At 42.5% G+C, this 16883-nt stretch overlaps 2 protein-coding genes across 9 annotated transcripts in view; one reads left to right on the plus strand and one right to left on the minus strand.

Annotated features, from left to right (window-relative positions):
* nherf2 (NHERF family PDZ scaffold protein 2) overlaps window positions 1-1651 on the plus strand; it is a 66092-nt gene extending 64441 nt beyond the window's left edge. For all 4 annotated transcript variants that reach the window (XM_062964294.1, XM_062964296.1, XM_062964295.1 and 1 more), the window contains one exon: window positions 1356-1651. In XM_062964294.1, coding sequence (XP_062820364.1) covers window positions 1356-1505 — 150 coding nt within the window. In that variant the 3' untranslated portion in view covers window positions 1506-1651. The remainder of the gene's footprint in view (window positions 1-1355) is intronic.
* Window positions 1-16883, minus strand: part of nthl1 (nth like DNA glycosylase 1) — a 76387-nt gene that overhangs the window by 33664 nt on the left and 25840 nt on the right. For 3 of the 5 annotated variants that reach the window (XM_062964303.1, XM_062964299.1, XM_062964302.1), the window contains exon 5: window positions 12500-12605. In XM_062964303.1, the coding sequence (XP_062820373.1) occupies window positions 12500-12605 (106 nt within the window). Of the gene's footprint in view, window positions 1-4054; window positions 10494-12499; window positions 12606-16883 lie in introns of those variants that run through there. The other 2 variants (XM_062964298.1, XM_062964300.1) reach the window with 2 other exon arrangements.

A 16883-nucleotide genomic window follows, 5' to 3' on the forward strand; every position in this document is an offset into this window, starting at 1 on the left:
GGAACTTATGCCTTAAGTACCACCTCCCAGCAGCAAAGAAGTGGTGGGATCACAAACCTGCAAAAGTATTGGAAAATGAGCACGCAAAGATACTGTGGGACTTCCGAATCCAGACTGACAAAGTTCTGGAACAACACACCAGACATCACAGTTGTGGAAAAGAAAAAGGTTTGGATCATTGATGTTGCCATCCCAGGTGACAGTCGCATTGACGAAAAACAACAGGAAAAACTCAGCCGCTATCAGGACCTCAAGATTGAACTTCAAAGACTCTGGCAGAAACCAGTGCAGGTGGTCCCGATGGTGATGGGCACACTGGGTGCCGTTCCAAAAGATCTCAGCCAGCATTTGGAAACAATAGACATTGACAAAATCACGGTCTGCCAACTGCAAAAGGCCACCCTGCTGGGATCTGCGCGCATCATCCGAAAATACATCACACAGTCCTAGACACTTGGGGAGTGTTCGACTTGTGGTTTTGTGAAACGAAATCCAGCATGTCTATCTTGTTTGCTGTGTCATACAACGTCGTTGTGTCAATAATAATAATAATAATAATAATAATAATAATAATAATAATAGTTTGGGGAGCCCCGAGCACTCTGGGACAGATGATAATAATAATAATAATAATAATAATAATAATAATAATAATAGTAGTAGTAGTAGTAGTAGTTTGGGGAGGCCCCAGCACTCTAGGACAGATGATGATAATAATAATAATAATAATAATAATAATAATAATAATAATAATAGTATTAGTTGTTTGGGGAGGCCCCAGCACTCTGGGACAGGAGCTCACCCTGACCTGGGCTTTGAACTGTCAACTTTCTGGTTGGCAAGATGTATTGCAGTTTTGTGATTGGAGTTGGACTGGATGGCCTTTGGTGGTCTCTTCGAACTATAGTTCTACTTCTCCATGAACCTTGGAATGACTATGCAACTGGGTGGCAGAGCCGGTCCAACAATGAGGCGAATTAAGCGGTCGCTTCGGGCACAAAACATACGGGGACGCAGTCGAAACTGCTTTTTCTGTTGATTTCTTGTAAAACATGATGTTTTGGTGCTTAATTTGTAAAATCTTAATGTAATTTGATGTTTAATAGGCTTTTCCTTAATCCCTCCTTATTATCCAACATTTTCGCTTATCCAACGCTTTTATTTTTTCAGTGATTGGTTTGAGGGGGGGGGGGCGCCAAAATTCTGTTCGCCTACACTTGAAAAATACCTAGGGCCGGCTCTGCTGGGTGGGCATATGTTGAGGGGTTTGATTGTGTCTCCCTACTTGGAACAAAGGGGTTGGACTGGATGGCCTTTGGGGTTCCCTCAATGCTAACGCCTGCCTCTCTTTCCAGCCCCGAAAGAGAGATCCCTTCGAGGAGAGCGGCTTGAGCCTGAGCCCGACGGCCGCCGAGGCCAAAGAGAAGGTCCGGGCCAAGCGGGTCAACAAGCGGGCCCCGCAGATGGACTGGAACAAGAAGAGGGAGATCTTCAGCAACTTCTGAGCTCAGCTCTTGGCCTCTTCTTCCTCCGGCCACGGGGACACTGGCAACGGGTGCGGATCATGCCCAGACCCCCCTCCAGGACTCATTGCCCCCTCCTTCCCCTTCTCGTAGGCTTGCATTGCTTCGTAGCAGGCAGATGTCTCATTTCTCCAGGCTTCGCTTACGGAAACGACAAAGAGAAAGAAGGATAGAAAGAAAGAAGGAGCAAAAGAAAGAATGAACTCCCTTCCTTCTCACAGGATTGTACCAGGCAGATAGTCAATTTCTCCAGGCTTCCCTTATGGAAACACAAAGAAAGAACGAATGAAGGAACAAAGGACAGAAAAGAAAGAAGGAGCAAAAGAAAGAATGAATTGGGTTGCTGTGAGTTTTCCGGACTGGCTATGTTCCAGAAGCATTCTCTTCTGACGTTTCACCCTCATCTGTGGCAGGCATCCTCAGAGGTTGTGAAGTCTGTTGAAAATGAGGCAAGTGGGGGGTTTATATATCTGTGGAATGATGTCCAGTTTAGGAGAAAATACTCTTGTCTGCTGAGGCAAGTGTGAATGTTGCAATTGGCCAGCTTGATTAGCACTGAATAGCCTTGCAGCTTCAAAGCTGCAAATTCTGTACTGGGTTCTATGAATTAGTCTCCTGTTTTAATATTGTATGCTTCATGTCGATTTTATCTATTGTTTTATTGATAATTGACGTTTTATTGGTATAATTGTTTTATTGTTGTATCATTGATATTTGATTGTTTTATCGGGCTAGGACCCATGTAAGCCGCCCCGAGTCCCTTCAGGGAGATGGGGCGGGGTATAAAAATAAAGTTATTATTATTATTATTATAAAGCCTGGCTGCTTCCTCACTGGGGGAACCCTTTTTGGGAGGCATTAGCTGGCCCTGATTGTTTCCTGTCTGGAATTCCCCTGTGTTCTAAGTGTCGTTCTTTATTTACTGTCCTGATTTTGGAGTTTTTTTTTTAATACTGGCAGACGGATTTTGTTTATTTTCATGGTTTCCTCCTTTAGGTTGAAAAACTCTAAAATCAGGGCAATAAATAAAGAACAATAAAAATAAATTAAAAACTCTAAAATCAGGACAGCAAATAAAGAGCAACACTCTAAAAACAGGAGAATTCCAGGCAGGAAACAACCAGGGCCAGCTAACACCTCCCAACAAAGGATCCCCCCCAGGCAGGAAGCAGCCAGGCTTTGAAGCTGCAAGGCTATCCAATGCTGACCAAGGTGGCCAATGGCAACATTCACACTTGCCTCAAACAAACAAGAGTTCTTTCTGCCACCCTGGACATTATAAACCACACTTGCTTAGTTTCCAACAGACCTCACAACCTCTTGGGATGCCTGCCATAGATGTGGGCAAAACGTCAGGAGAGAATGCTTCTGGAACATGGCCTTACAGCCTAGAAAACCCACAGCAGCTCAAGGCAGATGTTTTATTTTTCCAGGCTTCTTATGGAACTAATGTGGAAACACAAAGAGAAAGAAGGAGCAAATGAAGGAATGAATGAATGAACGAAAGAAAGAAAGGACAGACTTAAACGTAGCTGAGTCTTCAAGAGTAGCAACCAGCAAAGGCAGAAATACTTGCATTTCCTTCTCATGTTGGGATCACTTAACTCGCAATATTTAGAATATATTATTTACAGGGCCATTTTTATACTATTGATTGTATTTCTTCCTCTCTTTCTTTTAGGCATCCTCAATATTTTTTATATCACAAACAAAAGCATATATATAGATATATAGATTTCCTTATATTGCTATGGGGCTACAACAGGCCTGGGCAAACTTGGGCCCTCCAGGTGTTTTGGACTACAACTCCCACAATTCCTAACAGCCGGTAGGCTGTTAGGAATTGTGGGAGTTGTAGTCCAAAACACCTGGAGGGCCCAAGTTTGCCCAGGCCTGGGCTACAGTGTGAACATCCTCATCGATAGTCTGATTTAAGCATTCCATGATTTGTGAATTTTCACATTGGGTCCAATTCTGGATTATTATTATTATTATCATCATCATCTCCCTTACAGGAGGGGAAAATACGATTTAATCCATATGCAGTCCTTTCTATAAGAAAGCAGAATTATTTCCCTTTGCATCTTGTCTGGTTGTATTTATCTCAGCGGGCACCTACACCGTGGAATTAACGCAGTTCGATACCACTTTAAGTGCCGTGGTTCGAATCTGCAGCATCCTGGGAGTTGTGGTTAAGCAGAGAAGGAGAAAGATAGACTACAACTCCCTGGATTCCATAGCATTAAGCATGTGAATTCTGGCCATGTTCTAGAAGCATTCTCTCCTGACATTTCGCCCACATCTATGGCAAGCATCCTCAGAGGTCACCTATATCTATAGCAAGCATCTGAAGTCTGTTGGAAACTGAGGCCCCTTCCTGTCTGTTTGGAGATTCTGCACTTAAAGTGGGGCTAAACTGCATTAATTATATAGTGCAGATGCACCCTTACTTTACAAAAATTGCAGAATTGCAAGAGTTATCAGTGAGAAGATAATATGCAAAATAGTAAAAAATATGGAAGATTTGTCTCCAATTGTATGGCTCTTTTTGGTGCATCTACACTGGGGAAATAATGCAGTTTTGGACCACTTGAGCTTATAGAATACTCCCATTTTTTTCAATTGTATGGCTCTTTTTGGTGCATCTACACTGGGGAAATAATGCAGTTTTGGACCACTTGAGCTTATAGAATACTCCCATTTTTTTTAATTGTATGGCTCTTTTTGGTGCATCTACACTGGGGAAATAATGCAGTTTTGGACCACTGAGCCTGTGGAATACTCCCAATTTTCTTCAATTGTATGGCTCTTTTTGGTGCATCTACACTGGGGAAATAATGCAGTTTTGCACCACTGAGCCTGTGGAATACTCCCAATTTTCTTCAATTGTATGGCTCTTTTTGGTGTATCTACACTGGGGAAATAATGCCGTCTTGGACCACTTTAACTCATGTAACTCAATGCTATGGAATACTGGGAGTATTCCATAGGCACAGGACATCGTAAAAATATGGGATTCCATAGCACTGAGTTATGGGAATTAAAGTGGTGCAAACCCGCATTATTTATTCAGTGTAGATGGCACTGAAAAGAGCCATATAATTGAAGAAAATTGGGAGTGTTCCATAGGCTGAGGATATCGTAAAAATACAGCTCCCGGGATTCCATAGTAGTGTTACAGGAGTTAAAGTGGTGCAAACCCGCATTATTTATCCAGTGTAGATGCATCAAAAAGAGCCATGCAATTGAAGAAAATTGGGAGTATTCCATAGGCTGAGGATATCGTAAAAAGACAGCTCCCAGGATTCCATAGTAGTGAGTTACAAGAGTTAAAGTGGTGCAAAACTGCATTAACTCAACAGTGTAGATGCACTCAAAGCAAGCGTTTGCAGTCCTGACGTGGAGCCCAAGTGGACAATGTATGTTGGCTTATGAAAGAATGGAAAGCAATATTTTTTAAGAGCAAAGAGACGACGCATGTGTATATTTTGTAAAGTTGAATATGGTGCCTTAGAATGATGAATTCCATATTTCTATGTGTTGCAAAGAGATTGAGCAAAAAAAAATATCCTCACTTTGGAAAGAGTTTTGGAAGAATATTTTGCTGAAATGTTAAGACAATGCAACGTTGGAAGGGTTTGCATGGGCAAACTTGGGCCCTCCGGGTGTTTTGGACTCCAACTCCCACAATTCCTAACAGCCGGTAGGCTGTTAGGAATTGTGGGAGTTGGAGTCCAAAACACCCGGAGGGCCCAAGTTTGCCTACACTGTAGAACTGATCCAGTTTGGCACCACTTTAACTGCCCAGTGCTATGGGATCCTGGGAGACATACTTCAGCACTAAGGACAGCTCCCAACATTGCATAGTGTTGAGCCAGTGGCAGTTAAAAGTGGTATCGAACTGGGTTAATTCGACAGCGTGGATGCACTCAGAGTAGCACAGAAGCCCTTTCGTGGGTTGAGAGCATGGCTTTGAGGATCGAAATACCTGCGGGAAACTCATCCGCAAATATAATCTATATATATATATATATAAAAGAGTGATGGAATCCCGGCAACCAACAAAACTAAAGGCCCCCCCAACCTCGAAATTTGACAACACAACCCATCATCCACGCCTCCAGGTTGATATAACAAAAAGAAACGAAAAATAAAGTCCTAATTAGAGGGAGAGGAATAATTGTTTTTATCCAATTGCTGCCAGTTAGAAGGCTAAGCTCCACCCACTTGGTCTCCTAGCAACCCACTCAGCCCAGGGGACCCTTTATCTAACTACCACCAATTCCTCAATACTTTATTTCCAATACTACCAGACTTCGCCACAGCAACGCGTGGCCGGGCACATCTAGTAATAATATATAACGATCCCGCATCCCAAATGATTTATTTCCCCTCCTGATTTAAAAAAGCACGTTCCAACGCTAAGCACAGTTAACCCTCTGTTTCCGCACTTCTTAGATACCTATTGCAAAGTTATATAAAGAGCTGTTAATTGCATTGTGTAAAATAAATAAATGTATACTAAAATGTCAGTAATAAAAAAGAGGTTTCCCATGTACAGAGAGCGTTCCTGGTGTTTGCTGTATTGAAAATCCTGCAACTCTCTCCTTGGCACTGATGCATCTACAATGCAGAATTAATGCAGTTTGGTATCACTTTTTAACTGCCATGGCTCAAGGTGATGGGATCCTGGGAGACGTAGTTTCGGCAAACTACCACCCCCAGGATGTCATCGCATTGAGCTGTATGGCCATCAAAGTGGCATCAAACTGTATTAATTGAACAGTGTAGACACAGTTTACATAATTGCAGACACAGTGTTTAACAAAGAACATAATCTATATATAAAAATGAGTGATGGCATCACGGCGACCAACAAAACTACAGGCACCCCAACCTCGAAATTTGACAACACAACCCATCATCCACGCCTCTAGGTTGATACAACAAAAAGAAAAGAAAAAGTCCTAATTAGAGGGAAAGGAATAATTGTTTTTATCCAATTGCTGCCTGTTAGAGCAGCAATCTCTGCCCACTCCTAGCAACCAACTCAGCCCAGGGGACAGGCAGACTTAGGCCTCACTTAGGCCTCTTCCACATATTATCTAATTTGCACTGGATTATATGGCAGTGTAGACTCAAGGCCCTTCCACACAGCTATATAACTCATTTATAATCTTATATTATCTGCTTTGAACTGGATTATCTTGACTCCACACTGCCATATAATCCACTTCAGTGTGCATTTTATACAGCTGTGAAGAAGGGGCCTCATATAATCCAGTTCTAAACAGATAATCTATATATATAAAAGAGTGATGGCATCAGGGCAGTGGACAAAACAACAAAACTACAGGCCCCCCAACCTCGAAATTTGACAACACAACCCATCATCCACGCCTCTAGGTTGATACAACAAAAAGAAAAGAAAAATAAAGTCCTAATTAGAGCGAGAGCAATAATTGTTTTTATCCAATTGCTGCCAGTTTAGAGGGCTAATCTCTGCCCACTTCGTTGCCTAGCAACCAAGGGACAGCCAGGTTTCAGTTAGGGGACAGGCAAATTTAGGCCTCACTTAGGCTTCTTCCACAGATTATCTAATTTGCACTGGATTATATGGCAGTGTAGACTCAAGGCCCTTCCACACAGCTATATAACCCATTTATAATCTTATATTATCTGCTTTGCACTGGATTATCTTGACTCCACACTTCCATATAATCCACTTCAGTGTGCATTTTATACAACTGTGAAGAAGGGGCCTCATATAATCCAGTTCTAAGCAGATAATATAAGATGATCAATATACAGTAGACTCTCACTTATCCAACATAAACAGGCCGGCAGGATAAGTAAATATATTGGATAATAAGAAGGGATTCAGGAAAAGCTGATTAAACATCAAATTAGGTAATCGTTATACAAATTAAGCATCAAAACATCATATTATACAACAAATTTGACAGAAAAGGTAGTTCCATGCGCAGTAATGCTATGTAGTAATTACAGTAGAGTCTCACTTATCCAACACTCGCTTATCCAACGTTCTCCAACGCATTTTTGTAGTCAATGTTTTCAATATATCATGATATATTGCTAAATTCATAAATACAGTAATTACTACATAGCATTACTGCGTATTGAACTACTTTTTCTGCCAAATTTGTTGTCTAACATGATGTTTTGGTGTTTCATTTGTAAAATCATAACCTATTTTGATATTTAATAGGCTTTTCCTTAATGCCTCCTTATTATACAACATATTCGGTTATCCAACATTTTGCCAGCCCACTTATGTTGGATAAGTGAGACTCTACTGTACTGTATTTACAAATTTACCAGTAAAATATCACAATGAATTTGAAACACTGACTACAAAAACATTGATTATGAAAAGGCAGACTGTGTTGGATAATCCAGAACATTGTATAATCGAATGTTGGATAAGTGAGATTCTACTGTAATATGAAATAATTACTGTGGTAATATCTACTTTGATATGAAATAATTTCTAGGATAGAATAATGCAGAACAATATAATCTCTAAAACCAGGACAGTAATAAAGAAATAAAGAAAGTAAATAAAGCAAGGAAATTGGAAATTCCACAAAGGAAACAATCAGGGCCAGCTAACACCTCCCAAGAAAGGATTCTTCCAGAAAGGAAGCTGAGAAGGCAGTGAAGCACTATGTATTACCAAAGTCATTATTATTACTATCATTACTATCCTTACTATTATTATTATTATTATTATTATTATTATTATTATTATTATTATTATTATTATTGTGTTGCGGTCAACCGTGAAAATGAATACAATCTGGCTCCAAGTATTCAAAAACACTAAAATCAGAATATATAAAAATTAATGTGGTATAATAAAACAGAACAATACAATCTCTAAAATCAGAACACTAAATAAAGAACAACACTCTGAAAATAGGGGAATTCCACACAGAAAACAATCAGGGCCAGCTAACACCTCCCAACAAAGGATTCCCATCATCAAAGTCTGGCCAATCCTCTGTTTTCTCAGGGCCACAGACAGTAGAAGCATATAAAATATCGCAAACAACACCACTCTGAAAACAAGGTAATTCCAGACAGGAAACAATCATGGCCAGCTAACACCTCCCAACAAAAAAAAATCACTCAGGGAGGAAACAGCTAGGCTTTAAATCTGCAAGGCCATTACATCCTAATCATTTTTCCTAATTGCAGCATTCATACTTGCCTCCAACAGACAAAAAAAAAACAACAATCAGAAATATTGTATATTCACAACCTTTAGGAAATAATGTCCCCTGATGGCACAGCATGTTAAAGCGCTGAGCTGCTGAACTTCTGGACCGAAAGGCCGCAGGTTTGAATTGGGGGAACTGACAGAGCCCCCACTGTTAGCCCCAGCTACTGCCAACCCAGAAGTTCAAAAACATGTAAATGTGAGTGCATCAATAGGTACTGCTCCGGTGGGAAGGTAACGCTGCTCCATGCAGTCATCCCACATGACCTTGGAGGAGTCTACAGACAACGACGGCTCTTCGGCTTAGAAATGAAGATGAGCACCAACCCCCAGAATCAGACATGACTGGACTTAACGTCAGGGGAAAACGTTTACCCTTTACCTTAACTACCACCAATTCCTCAATACTTTATTTCCCATACCACCATTCTTCGCCACAGCAACGCGTGGCCGGGCACAGCTAGTATAAGATTATAAATATAATATGTAATAATTACTGTGATATAGAATCATAGAATAGTAGAGCTGGAAGAGACCTCATGGGCCATCCAGTCCAACCCCCATTCTGCTAAGAAGCAGGAAATCGCATTCAAAGCGATTAATAATAATACAGAACAATATAATCTCTAAAATCAGGACAGTAAATAAAGAGCAACACTCTGAAAGCATAAGCCACAGCAACGCGTGGCCGGGCAAAGCTAGTGTTTATTATAGGAAGAACAGTGTAAGGTGAATGCCATTCTCTCAAATGGGACTGCAACACCCATAATTCCTCACCATTTGGGGCTGCTGGGGGTTGCGATCCAAGACGACTGGTAAGGCATGGCAAAAGATTATTATAGAAAAATAGATTGGGATTTATTTAAGGTTCTCTCCAATGTTTGGGAATGACTTGAGGGGCTGCAAAGCCCATCATTCCTCACTGCTGGGAATTGCAACCCAACAGGACTGGAAAATTAACAATAATTTCTGCTCTTGGTTTAGCCGAACAATTCCTACTTTGAGCCATATGATTTGCACCTATTTTCCATGGGTGCCCCCTTTTTTGATTCCTGCCTAGCAACCAACTTATTAGCATTTGAATGGGGAATTCCAGGATCTGCAAACATTTCTTAGGAAGGGAGGAAAAGTATGCACATGGTAGTCACCCAAAAAGCCAATGAGTTCCCCATAAGTTGCCCAATATTGTTTCGCAGCAAGCTAAATCAACTCCTTTTTTCGATTTTAGTGAGTCTGTGGCACTTATATTATACTCAGAGGAAGAGATGCCCTCATTTTGCCTCTCCCTGGCCATATTTCCAACCCAAGAAAAGCCATTAAGGGCCACTGATTAAATGGGGACCAACTATTCTTGTCTATACAGGCTAAACAATTGGGATTAGCCTAGCCATATGGCCTTCCAGAGCTTGGACTGCAACTCCCATCATCCCCAGCCAGGGAGGAGCGTTGGGAATTGTAGTCCAACCCCATCTGGAAGGCTATACGATTCCATCCCCTCTGATTCAAGACTCCTGTTCCCGAATGAAAGTCCGAATACATCTTCATGGAATCGCCATTCCCTGTTTTGCGTCTTCAGCGTTTCCTGGAAGCCGGGCAGATCTCCTTGTTGAGACATTGGCTGCAGCGGGGGCCGACGGGCAAGCAGGTTTGCTGGCCAAACCCAACCAGCAGCCAGTTGATCTCGCTCCAGAGCTCCCTATGGGGCCGATAAAGATGGAAGAATACATATATTATAGGGTGTATAGATATATACACACTTTTCCACTTATAATTCTTAAAAACTTATTTATTTATTGCATGCATTTATACCCCACCCTTCTCCCCGAGAGGACTCAGAGCGGCTTACATTCTGCCATGAGGGCCAGCAACAAATATACTATAAAACAAAACAAAACATGATAAAAAGTATACAAAAATTAAAATGCTGCAAGGCAGCGATATTGCACCATCCTGTCATTCACTACTGCTACAATTACAGATTTGCGACCCGATTACAACAGCCAATGAGCTTATTCGCTGAATGCCTGGGCGCAGAGCCAAGTTTTTAGTTTTCTTCTAAATCCCAGGAGGGATGGGGTTTGCCGGATATCGCTGGGGAGGGAGTTCCACAGCCGAGGAGCCACCACCGAGAAGGCCCTGTCCCTCGTCCCCACCAGCCGCGCCTGCGAGGCAGGTGGGATCGAGAGCAGGGCCTCCCCGGAAGATCTTAAGGTTCTAACGGGCTCATAGGAGGAGATACGTTCGGATAGATAGGCAGGACCAGAACCGTTTAGGGCTTTGTAGGTCAAAACCAGCACTTTGAATTGGGCTCGGTAGCATATCGGCAGCCAGTGGAGCTGGCTTAGCAGGGGGGTTGTACGCTCCCTGTAAGCCGCTCCCGTTATTAACCTGGCTGCCGCCCGCTGCACCAGCTGGAGCTTCCGGGCCATCTTCAAAGGCAGCCCCACGTAGCGTGCGTTGCAGTAATCCAGCCGGGATGTGACCAGAGCGTGGACCACCGTGGCCAAGTCAGACCTCCCAAGGAACGGGCGCAGCTGGCGCACGAGGCGGAGTTGTGCGAAGGCTCTCCCGGCCACCGCTGAAACCTGAGGCTCCAGGCTCAGCGATGAGTCCAGGAGGACCCCCAGACTGTGAACCTGCGTCTTTAGGGGGAGTGCGACCCCGTCCAACACAGGCTGGAACCCTATTCCCTGTTCAGCCTTGCGACTAACCAGGAGGACCTCCGTCTTGTCTGGATTCAGTTTCAATTTATTGGCCCTCATCCAGTCCGACACAGCGGCCAGACACCGGTTCAGGACCTGGACAGCCTCCTTAGTGACAGGTGGGAAGGAGTGACAGAGCTGGAAATCATCTGCGTACAGATGACACCTCACCCCGAAACTCCGGATGATCTCTCCCAGCGGCTTCATGTAGATGTTAAACAACATGGGGGACAATATCGACCCCTGCGGGGACCCCACAGGACAATGGCTGTGGAGCCGAGCAGGTGTCCCCCAGTGACACCATCTGGGACCGACCCTCCAGGAAGGACCGGAGCCACTGCAGAACAGTGCCTCCAATGCCCAACCCGGCGAGTCGTCCCAGAAGGATACCGTGGTCAACGGTATCGAAGGCCGCTGAGAGGTCCAGCAGAACCAGCAAGGACACACTCCCCTTGTCCAGTTCGATCATCGACTAAGGCGACCAAGGCTGTCTCGGTGCCATGCCCCGGCCTGAAGCCAGACTGTGCCGGATCTAGAATATCAGCATCTACCAAGAATGCCTGGAGTTGCGCTGCCACCACCCGTTCCACGACCTTGCCCAAAAAGGGGAGATTGGAAATCAGCCGATAGTTCTCCAATTGAGTGGGGTCCAGTGATGGCTTTTTCAACAGCGGTTTGATCACAGCCAATTTGAAGCTCGCTGGAAAAATGCCGTCCTAAGGGAGGCATTCACCACCACCTTCACCCACTCGGCCAATCCCCCTCTGGCTTCTCTCACCAGCCAGGATGGGCAGGGGTCTAGGATGCAGGTAGTGGCCCTCGCCTCTCCAAGCACCTTGTCCGCATCCTCGAGCTCAATTAATTGAAAAGAATCCATCAAAATAGGACAAGAAGGTGCTCATGTTACATCTTATATAATATAGATACACACTTTTCCACTTATAATTCTGGGGGCGGGGGGGGGGGGGAGATATGATATGAGGTCCCTTCCAACTTTATGATTCTATGTACAAACACTCCATTGGGCTTACCTGGGCAGCCATTCTTCCAAGGCTTGCCTTGTCTCCTCGGGGAGTTTGGTTTCCTTCTTGGTCCACTTCAACCGGTTGCAAATCCGATGCACATGCGTGTCTACACCTACAGAAAGAGGGATATAGGACAGAGAAAAAGGTACAATGCTATGTTGTTTGGTTGGGATTGTTGTTGTTATTGTTATTATTACTACTACATTAATTATTATTGTTGTTGTTGTTATATGCCCCTCATCTATATTGTTTGGTTGGAAAGGTATTACAGTAGAGTCTCACTTATCCAACTCTCGCTTATCCAACGTTCTGGATTATCCAACACATTTTTGTAGTCAGTGTTTTCAATACATCATGATATTTTGGTGCTAAATTCGTAAATACAGTGATTACTACATAGCATTACTGTGTATTGAACTACTTTTTCTGTCAAATTTGTTGTATACAGTAGAGTCTCACTTATCCAACATTCATTTATCCAACGTTCTGGATTATCCAACGCATTTTTGTAGTCAATGTTTTCAATATATCATGATATTTGGGTGCTAAATTTGTAAATACAATAATTACTACATAGCATTACTGTGTATTGAACTACTTTTTCTGTCAAATTTGTTGTATAACATGATGTTTTGGTGCTTAATTTGTAAAATCATAACCTAATATGATGTTTAATAGGCTCTTCCTTAATCTTTCCTTATTATCCAACATATTCACTTATCCAACGTTTTGCTGGCCTGTTTATGTTGGATAAGTGAGAATCTACTGTAACATGATGTTTTGGTGCTTAATTTGTAAAATCATAACCTAATTTGATGTTTAATAGGCTCTTCCTTAATTTTTCCTTATTATCCAACATATTCACTTATCCAACGTTTTGCTGGCCTGTTTATGTTGGATAAGTGAGACTCTACTGTAACATGATGTTTTGGTGCTTAATTTGTAAAATCATAACCTAATTTAATGTTTAATAGGCTTTTAATTAATCTCTCTTTATTATCCAACATATTCGCTTATCCAACGTTCTGCCGGCCCGTTTACGTTGGATAAGCGAGACTCTACTGTATTAATCTTTATTGTTTGCTTGGGGAAATATTATTATCATAATATTATTGTTATGTTTTGATCTTCATCTACACTGTTTGGTCGGGAAGATATTATCTGTATATATAAAAGGAGAATGGCATCGCTCCACCGGGCAAAACAACAAAACTAAAGGCCCCCCATCAAGGAAACAATCAGGGCCACCTAACACATCTCACAAAAGGATTCCCCCCCCCCCCCAGACAGGGAAACAGCCAAGCTTTGAACCTACAAGGCCATTCCGTGCTCATCACTCTCTCATCTCAGGACAGTAAATAAACAACAACACTCTGACAACACACGAATTCCATCCAGGAAACAATCTGGGTCAGCTAGCACCTTCCACCAAAGTATTCCCATCACCAAACTCTGGCAAATTCTCTGTTTTCTGAGGGCCACAGACAGTACAAGCACGTAAAATATTGCAAACACCACTACTCTGAGCTGCTGAACTTCTGGACCGAAAGGCCATAGGTTTGAATTGGGGGAGCAGAGAGAGCCCCCACTGTTAGCCCCAGCTTCTGCCAACCCAGAAGTTCAAAAACATGCAAATGAATAGGTACTGCTCCGGTGGGAAGGTAACAGCAGTCCATACAGTCATGCCAGCCACATGACCTTGGAGGAGTCTATGGACAACACCAGCTCCTCGGCTTACAAATGGAGATGAGCACCTACCCCCAGACTCAGACACGACTGGACTTAATGTCAGGGAAAAACGTTTACCCTTCACCTTAACTACCAGCAATTCCTCAATACTTTATTTCCCATACCACCAGACTTCGCCACAGCAACGCGTGGCCGGGCACAGCTAGTTATTACTATATTATCATTTGATCTTCATCTATATGGTTTGCTTGGGAAGACATTTATTGTTGTTGTTATATGCTCCTCGTCTATATTGTTTGGCTGGGAAATTATTATTATTACAGTATTATTATTGTTATTATTTGAGCTTCATCAATATTGTTTGGTTGGGAAGAGGATATTATTATTATTGACACAAAGACATAGTATGACATAGCAAACAAGATAGATATGCTGGATTTCATATCACAAAATCACAAGTCGAACACTTCCCAAGCATTTAGGACTGTGTGATGTTTATTATTATTATTATTATTATTATTATTATTATTATTATTATTATTATTATTATTATTGTTATTAGCTGTGCCCGGCCACGCGTTGCTGTGGCGATGTATGGTGGTATGGGAAATAAAGTATTGAGGAATTGGTGGTAGTTAAGGTAAAGGGTAAAGGTTTTACCTTACATTAAATGGGTTATATAGCTGTGTGGAAGGGCCTTGAGTCTACACTGCCATCTAATCCAGTTAAAATCAGATAATCTGTATTTTATAGGCAGTGTGGAAGAGGCCTAAGTGAGGCCTAACTCTGCCTGTCCCCTGGGCTGAGTGGGTTGCTAGGAGACCAAGTGGGTGGAGCTTAGCCTTCTAACTGGCAGCAATTGGATAAAAACAATTATTCCTCTCCCTCTAATTAGGACTTTATTTTTCTTTTCTTTTTGTTGTATGAACGTAGAGGCATGGATGAGGGGTTGTGCTGCCAAGTTTAGTGTTTCTGGGATGTGTAGTTTTGTTGTTTTGTCCTAGGCCGAAATTTAATTACCCTTTTATATATATAGATTTCTAGGGAGTTTCTTTGGGAGTTTTACATCACCCTAAAGTTTGAGAACAATCTCAGCCTACACACACAGGAAACACATGTGCTTTTGCTATTTACTAACAGATTTATCTATGAAACTAAATGGGCGTTTGGTGGGGGAAAGGACCCCAGGCTCCACAGGTATGTCTATATTGTAGAATTAATGCAGTTTGACACCACTGGGAGATGTAATTTAGCAATGCACTTCATGGCAGAGAGGGCTCGAGAGTTTGTAAGACTCCCAACTTTGAATTTATATACAAAGACTTCAGATCCCAACTTGGTAATTATATATATTTAATATGAGCTGCAAAAGGATAGGTGGATAATAAAGAACAACAACAACAATTTAGTGTCTGTCTCTCCTTGCAGCTCATATTAAAATGTGTATAAATACTAACTCCTCCTCCTCTTCTTCTTCTTGTTAAAATGACCCAAAGAGGCTCCTAAATTCTTTGGGGTTTCCTATGTCCTCACAATCTCCATTTTAATATATCTTAAATTAGAATTTGGGAGTTGTGTTGTAAAACAGAAAACCCCTCTAAATGAGAAAATGGGAACGGGAGCATGGCGCCACCTTCTGCCCTATGGACAATTTACTGCGCACACAAACATTTAAACCAGGGTTGTTGTATGTCTTTCGGGCTGTGTGGCCATGTTCCAGAAGTATTCTCTCCTGAAGTTTCGCCCACATCTATGGCAGGCATCCTCAGAGGTTGTGAGGTATGGATATCACAACCTCTGAGGATGCCTGCCATAGATGTGGGCGAAACTTCAGGAGAGAATACTTCTGGAACATGGCCACACAGCCCGAAAGACATACAACAACCCTGTAAACAAGGAAGGTTTATATATATATCTGTGGAAACCTGTGCCCCTGGTTCCCATGTCTGGAACTCCTCTGTTTTCAGAGTGTTGCTTCCTATTTACTGTTCTGATTTTTGAGTTTTTTAATACTGGTAGCCAGATTTTGTTCAAAAATCAAAACAGTAAACAATTCCAGACATGGGAACCAGGGGCAGCTAACAAAGGATGCCCCCAGGCAGGAAGCCAGGAGATGAAGCTATTCAATGCTAATTAAGTTGATTAACTACAACATTCACACTGGCCTCCAACTGACAAGAGTTCTTCTCTCACCCTGGACTTTCCACAGATATATATAAACCTTCCTTGCTGAGTTTCTCCATACCTCACAACCTCTGAGGATGCCTGCCATAGATGAGGGCGAAACGTCAGGAGAGAATACTTCTAGAACATGGCCATACAGCCCGGAAAACATACAACCCTGTGATCCCAGCCATGAAAGCCTTCAACAACACAAACATTTAAACCTCCTAATCATTGCCAGAAAAGGCAGAGGAACGAGAGACCAAATTGCCAATATCCAGATGCTGGATAATGGAGGAAGCCAGGGAGTTTCAGAAAAACATCTACTTCTGCTTTATTGACTATTCTAAAGCCTTCGACTGTGTGGATCATAATAAACTATGGCATGTTCTTGGTGGTCTGGGGAGACCAAGTCCCCTTGTCTGTCTCCTGAGAAATCTGTATAAAGACCAAATAGCCACAGTCAGAACAGACCACGGAAGAACAGACTGGTTCCAGATTGGGAAAGGAGTGCGGACATCAGGGCTGCATCCTCTCA

Source organism: Anolis carolinensis, unplaced genomic scaffold, assembly GCF_035594765.1.
Source record: "Anolis carolinensis isolate JA03-04 unplaced genomic scaffold, rAnoCar3.1.pri scaffold_13, whole genome shotgun sequence".
Lineage (NCBI taxonomy): Eukaryota > Metazoa > Chordata > Lepidosauria > Squamata > Dactyloidae > Anolis > Anolis carolinensis.